The 7,780-nt window shown below is 34.4% G+C and overlaps 1 protein-coding gene across 1 annotated transcript; it reads right to left on the reverse strand.

The window, feature by feature from the left end:
- Positions 1 to 1,433: 1,433 nt before the first annotated feature.
- LOC126976722 (putative ankyrin repeat protein RF_0987) lies at positions 1,434 to 3,008 on the reverse strand. Its single transcript, XM_050825224.1, has 2 exons — positions 2,991 to 3,008; positions 1,434 to 2,912 (listed from the first exon to the last, which is right to left on the reverse strand). The coding sequence occupies exons 1-2, from the start codon at positions 3,006 to 3,008 to the stop codon at positions 1,434 to 1,436; spliced, it is 1,497 nt and encodes a 498-aa protein (XP_050681181.1).
- Between the last annotated feature and the right edge of the window lie 4,772 nt (positions 3,009 to 7,780).

The following is a 7,780-nucleotide window of genomic DNA, read 5'->3' on the forward strand; positions in this document are numbered from 1 at the left end:
TTATGTCCTTCACACACAAATGATTTAATATGAATGTTGCTATGCTGAACTATGTTTTTGTAATCTTGAGCTTTCTCGCGGGAACCCGGCACTGTTTATATTATTATTGTTTACTAAGCCATATAAGTTACTTTAGTTTTGTAACTATCTCACGCGAACTCGTTAATTTTCTGAGATACAAAATATATAAAGTGTTGACCTGCAATATAAGTACCTACATGCCAAATTTTATTAAATAATCTGCATAAGTTGTTGTGTACTACGCTATTAAAGAAAGTAGAGGTTATTAACTCTCCCACGGGAACTCTTTAATTTTCCGGTATGAAAAGTATCTAAGATGTTGACTGGCAATATAAGGTGTCGACATGCCAAGTTTTATTAAATTATGTGCATAAGTTGTTGGGTACTACACTAAAAAAGTAAGTAAAAGTTTTTACTGTCCCACGGGAACTCTTTAATTTTCCGGGATGGAAAATATCTAAGATGTTGACCAGCAATATTAGGTATTAACATGCCATTAATTTTATTAAATAATGTTCATAAGTTGTTGTGTACTACGCTATTTAAGAAATTAGAGGTTTCTAAGATGTACCAGGGATGTGAGGTATCATCATGCAAAATTTCAATTAAATCGGTCCAATAGTTTCAGTTTTTAGCCCATACAAACAGACAAACAAACAGAGAAATAAGAAATTCCGAAAAAATTGGGACCTGTTCTATTTCTCTTCTTACTTCTCATTTTTCTTCGTACAGAAATTTGATCTCTACAGATTTATTATAAGTATAGATAGGTATATCTACTTATAATTTCTTGTATCTTTTTCTAAGACCTTGACGACATACAAAGAACAACGGCCAACAATGTGTCCTTTCTCTTTGCATATAATATGTAATACCATCGACTAACAATATACTACCTAGACAAAGATGAGCGTGCGGGAGAAATAACACCACTAACAGAGACACAGCAAGATAGAAAAAGTAAGCGAATAATCTATTGTTACTGCAATAGATTTAGCCATTTGTTATAAGCTCCATAGTATTATGAATATTGAATCAACTAGCACACATATTAAACTAGCTGACGCACACATTGTCAATCAAAATTGGTCACATGTTATCGGACTCTCAGGTCATCTAAACAGTCTCTCTTTTTTATCCCATAGCTTCATTTCACCGGATTCTTTATATTATGTGGACCCGGCCTTACTGGCTCTATTTCTTCGGAACATAATAATATATGTAATGTGTTCCGCGGTATAAAACTGTGACTACTAGAAGTGAATATTTATCAAACAAAAAAATATAAAATATTATATTAAGTTGATTTCAAAAGTTAAGTTGAAGTCAAATTAAAATCAGACTATTAAAACCAGCAAGTTCAACAATTTTTAAATAGTTTTTAATATTTTTATAATGATGTTTTCCTTATTTCAATCAGTAAGTCTAGATAAAGATAGATCATTTAAGTTAGAACGAGCGCTGGTAACGAGACGCATAAGTTTCTTAAGTATTACAGAACTTACGTTTAGTAAAAACCTTGACCCTCTAGAAAACAAATTAGGAGACTGTTGAGTCTCGATAACAGTAGTTGCGGTATTAACTGGTGGTGCGGGAGGAGGTGGTACAATTACTTCTATTCCTGTATCAACAGCAGGAACTACCTCAGGGGCTACTGGAGGAACTTCTTGTGCTATGCTCTCCACGGGTATTGGGACTGGTGTTCTTATATCTGTATACAGAGGAATATAAGCAGGGGCTGGCAACGGACTCACTGGCACAAACCTCTCAATAGGCTTCGATGTTACTTCTACTGTTTTTTCAGGAATAGGTTGCTCGGAAACAGGTGTTACTTCTAAAGCCTCTTGTTTGGGTGGAGGAGATGTTTCTACTATTTCAACATTCTTGTCAATTGCATTTGATTCAGCTGCTACTAAATCTGCAGATTCAGAGGCTTTTGAAGAGACTTCATCTTTTTTGTTTTCTTTTACATCCGCTATTTTAGTGAGTTCTATTTGCAATTTCTCTTTTTCAACTATACCTTCATTGGATTTTAAAGCGCCTGCGGTCAATTCAACTGTCTCAGTAGTTTTGCTGCCATCTATTTTTAATTCATCTTTACCATCTGTATTTGATACCTCACCTTCTGATTTAACTATTGTACCAGAAATGTTATCTGTAGCTTCAGGTACTTTTAAATCTTCTTTTTGATTTTCTGTACTTTTTTTAGCAGTTTCAGTTGATTCTAATATTTCTTTACTTTTTTCGGAATGCACTTCTTTAGCCGCAGACAACTCTAGTGTTTCTTTATCTTTTTCTAAGCTTTTGTCTACATTTACACTTTCTACTGAATCTTTTAGTGATTCAACCTCTGCCACTTCTGCTTTCGGTTCTGCATCCCTTTTTTCGGGTGTAGTTTCTATAACTTCTGAATTTGTTGAGGACGTTTCAGATATGATTTTAGAGTTTTTCTCAGATGTCAACCCTCCATTTAATATATCAGTGATACCAACTAAAGGCTGTACTATAATCTCTTCATTTTGGTTTTCACTACTCCAAGGTAATACTATCGAGTGCAACTTTAAGGTTTCGATTGGCTTCCCATTTTGGTACTTTATATGTGTTACCAATACATCGGAATGTTGATTTGAAGATTGTGAAACTTTTTCTTTTGTTTCAACAAGAGTCTCAGATTGACCACTTTCTTCTGATGGTCCATTTTCTAAATCTCTCTTTGCAATTGTATGTTTATAACTGAATTTACCAAATGGTGTTATTTTTTCTTTGATAATAGAAAATGGATGAAGTAAATGATGTGCGTGATGAAATTCCTTTGTTATTGACACTGTTTTCACGAACTCATGACACAACACAATATTACTTAATTGTATCGTTAAGTATAGAACAGCAATCTGCGAACAAAAACTAAATTTAATTACAGAAATTAATGCTTTAACACAAGTCTGGCATATCGACTATTTCAAACCTACTTTAGATATTGCAATCATTGCAAACGAGCTTTATTCTCGAAGAATGAATGAGGTCTGATAAAATATTCGATTTGTTCGCATAAATACGAAGATTAAAATGTAACTAATTATCGAACCTTCGTGCCTAACAAATAACAATCTAGACTTAGCAGACACGCAAACTTTGTCCTTTCTTTATGATAATGAAACCAATAACATTGAGATACTCACAGATATTTTATTTTTATTAGTATTAAACATTCAATCAAGCCAAAGACGTCATCTAGAGTGTGTGTGAATGAGTAGTGAAATTACTTTATTTTACCTTAGACAGCCAGACATATGAGAAGTCTATTTCCCAATTTCTAATATCAAATATAACACCTATCGTATAGGGGAAGTAGAAATAATTAAAAATCTCAATTTGATATTGGGGTCCACATAATAATAACGATCGTCGATCACCTTTTTTGAATATTGAACTCAGAATATTCGTCGTGCTTGTTTGAAGGCAGATATGGCATGATCGGGATCATGTCCTTCTGTAAACTGTGGTTGAGGGAAATGACGGCTGCAGGCTGATCCATGCGTCATGCTCGTGACTGGGTGCTACTTGTGGTGGATGGATGAGCCTGTCATCGAGAATTCTGCTTCTTGTTATTTAATATAAGTATCATCAACCTCATCATCAGCCAGAAAACGTCCACTTCTTCACAAAGGCCTCCCCCAAAGATCGCCATGATGATTGATCCTGCGCTGTCCTCATCCAACCTACTGCGGCGATCTTGACCAGATCGTTGGCCCATCTTGTGTCAACTAACACTACATCTTCCGGTAAATGGTCGCTATTCGAGGCCTTTACTGCCACAACGGCCTACGAGCTTTGTACCCTGACCACTGCCACTTCACTTTCGCAATAAATCTATATTTATAGTTGAATATATTTTCTAATATATCTTTATTTATGTACACTGTGTGTAGAATGTGTATTAATACACTGACTGTACTCAATAACTGTCGTGGTTTTATTTAAATTAAGTTACATTTTTTTACTTAATCGTGTAAGTCATTATAGTTAATTATTTTAATTGCATCGTTTGACATAGATTCAAGTTAAAATAATTTGTCAAACATACATCATTTTATATGCGTCGATTTAAAAGTGCCGCAATGAGTTTCTTACGACTTCTTCTCATTAAAGCTCAACATGTTCCGGAATGGCGGTAAATAGTCAATTGTATAACTTATGCCTTTCATAAGTGTGAACAATACTTTTAACCAATGGAATAAATCTAATTTTGACTGATGACAATTTTATACCATCAAAATGATTTGTCAAATACGATTTTACAAATTACCCTTACCATTACAGGTTTAAAGAAAACCCAAAATAAACAAAGTTAGGGAACAAAGCTACTATTTTAAGGAGTTATTCCAGTTTTTAATTGAACTGAATATAATCCACACCAAATCAAGTTGTTCAGTTGCTGTTCATCAGACCATGGCAATCATTATGGGTCACACTTAGGGCTTATTTTTACCATTGAAGTAAAATGCAATTCGAACAATATTAAATGTTTCTTTGTTTGTTTGTCTGTATGTATATCCGGATACAATATTTTTGTCGCTTTATAGCCTCCCCGCGCACAATGATCCGGGAACGGTGGAAGTATGCTCTTTCCTTGAAGGTCCCTAAGTCATATTGGTTCGGAGAACAGCAGCCGGTAATCCACAGAGTGGTTGTGCGAGGCAAGAAATTTCTTGCAAGACGCAATCATTTTGGCGTAATGTCCGGTGGTGGAATTCGGCCACTGGAATCAATCCGAAAAGCTCCTCTGGGAATTCCTCGTGATAAATGCGGTAGAAGATGCAGAGACCCAGCATCTCATCAACGGGTGGTGTCAGAATAGGATTATATTTTATCTTGCGGTCATGACAAGTTCATTAAAATGAGCATATAATTAAACGTCATGAAAGTAAAGACTGGTTCGGATAACGTGTTTGGAATAGTAAAAACCATGTGTACTTAGGTAGTGTGTACTAAAGTGAAACTTATTAGTAAATTCAAGGAAGTGCTTCGGGAAAGTTATGTATATTAATGCGATATTTGAATTTGTAATAAATCTTTAGTAAGAATGATTGTCGAACATCTACTGGATTCCATATTTTTCTTTTAATATTTTATATGGCGGGTTCTGCCAAGAGGCCGACGAAGACCCTAAGTACATCCTACTGAGAGTGAGAGTGAGATGCCCAAAGCTGTCATACTACAGGCAAAAACCCCAAACTATCTCATCACCATGATTATGGTCAGTATTACAATCCGTCCGGGTTAATCCGCACATATCCAGACTTTCAGACTCTAGTCCGGATTCTGTACGGCTCTCTAACATATCCGGATTTTATTTTTAATGAGATGTAATATAATAATAAGACTACATATTAACTTATATCAATTATGTCTTGAATCTTTACAAGAAACGAAATCTAAACGAGATCAATTTGAAAAGTGCGGACTTTTAACGAAATGTCAGGCGTTTTGACAGGACCGAGCACATATAGGGGGTTGAATAGATCTACAGATTTAAGTTACTACCACAGAATAGGGATGGTTACTTACGAAATAAGTGCTACTTTCTCCAATGTTACTAAATAACAATAACACCTATCATCTCAAACCATATCAACCCACATGTAAGGATACAAAGTCAATGTGACATTCAAGCTAACCTCGAGAAATTCATTTTATGTCATTGAAAAGAAATAACGGTAAAAACCTTAGGAAAATATACTTTAAATATCTTTGTCAGTGATAATTAGCGACGATACCGGAAACAGTATTGCGTTGGTTGCATAATTGATCACCTTGCCACCATTTTACCACCACTCTAAAGAAAGCGAGGAAGGTCGAACAGTTGTGTCCATTGTATCGTCATATTGACGTGTGTTCTCTACTTCCTATTCTCCTGTTAACTATTGAGATATTATTATATTACTGATTTATTTTATTAAACATTAATATGTGATTGGATTTACTGATTCTTGGGATAAATAGAAATTAAGGTAAGTAATTTTATTTATTAATCGAATAAGTGTTAAATAAACGATAATATCTATACCACTGATAGGAAACGGAGCGACCGTTCTCTATTTAGTAATAAGATTTATTGAACGTTATAATTTATTGTGGCAATTTGATTAAAAAAAAGAAGTCCGCTGAATTTGTTGCGCCCGTTCTTCGCAGGTCTGAGAATGAGTGGTACCTAGTTTTTGACGTTCAATTAGTGATTTTAAATCCTATTTTGAATAATTGAAAATATTCGAATTCGAATATTTTAGGTAAGTAGTAGGTAGGTACGTAACATGTGTTTGTCTTGATCATTAGAGAGAGTATATAGATAGTGTGACTATCAAATTCGACAATAGAACTATTTGCAAACTTTTCACATATTATAGCAATGTGCATGCACATATTGTAATGCAATGTCAAGGACAATTTGACTAACAATGATGACCTTACAATATATTATCGTATAGACGAGCTGACAGCCCGAATAATTCGTGACCAATTTTGATTTGTCAATGTGTACGTCAGTATTGGTAAGCCAGTTTAATATTCAAAGTACTATGGAACTGATTCCAAGTGTGACACACTGATTATGACTTGTCAATCAGATCTGTTACAGTAACAACATATTCGCTGTCCTTTTCTCTCTCGCTGTATCTCCGTTACAGATCTTCTTGATCTCGTTAGAGTTCCACGCTTTGTCTGTCCATAATTTTATTTATTGATTTTAAAAGAACAAACATTCATGTAAAATATACACGATTTATTGCGATTTTATTTCCGGGTTGGCGATCTTACCCAAATATGAAAAAATCTTTTAAAAGCTTATACTGCTTATTTGAATATTAGAGATATAAGTGAGATGCTGTTTTGCAATGTAACAAAAAATAACAATAACAATTAACAAAAAATAAGAATAAAAAGCAGCCAAATAGTTAGGTCATGACCTATGTGCATTTAAAATTAAATTAATATTATTTCTGAAGATAATACTGAAAGATTTTTATATTTGCCGCCCTCTTCCAGCCTTTCGCTATCCAGACTCTCATAATTAATAAAAAAACATGTTTATGATAGGAATTAAAAAATAGTATAATAGGAATTAAAGTTTGAATTATTTTTAAATATAGAATATCTATTAAAATTTGCGACTTGTGAGTGATACTGTCCCGTTTAGTAGCGATTGGATTATCATCTTTTTTCCTTAGCTGGCAAGGTCGCTATAATAATTAATATTTCAGTAAAAAAATAATTGAATACAATTTTGCGGAAATCCATTGAAGATAATTTATACGTCTAGATAGAGCTTCTTGCTGCTAGAGAACCGATGAAAACAGGCCAGGTTTACTAGTTTAGTGTGTGTGACGAGCTACGTCTTACACTCTCGAATTGTGTGTGTGCGTGCATTGGTGAAAATAGACGATAAAAGTCATCCTCAATTTTTTTCGACGTTTTCACAGCTGTCACAGTCTATCAAGACGTATAAATGATCCAAGGATTTTGTGTTAATTCCGATCCAGTTCTAGTGTCAGAGTCAACAGATCGTGTAGATTCCTCGAGTTTGAGTGATATTGTAAAACTTAGCTGAATTAATAACTAAAATTTGAAAACAAAATGTTATGAACGATGCGGTATTCAAACCCACGACCTCTGGCGTTCCGTGCCAGTGCTCTGCCAACTGAGCTAACCGTATCGTCATAAAATCTTGTATGCTTTGTTCAACTCTCATGTTGTGGCTTCGTTC

The sequence above is a fragment of the Leptidea sinapis genome, chromosome 42 (assembly GCF_905404315.1).
Source record: "Leptidea sinapis chromosome 42, ilLepSina1.1, whole genome shotgun sequence".
Lineage (NCBI taxonomy): Eukaryota > Metazoa > Arthropoda > Insecta > Lepidoptera > Pieridae > Leptidea > Leptidea sinapis.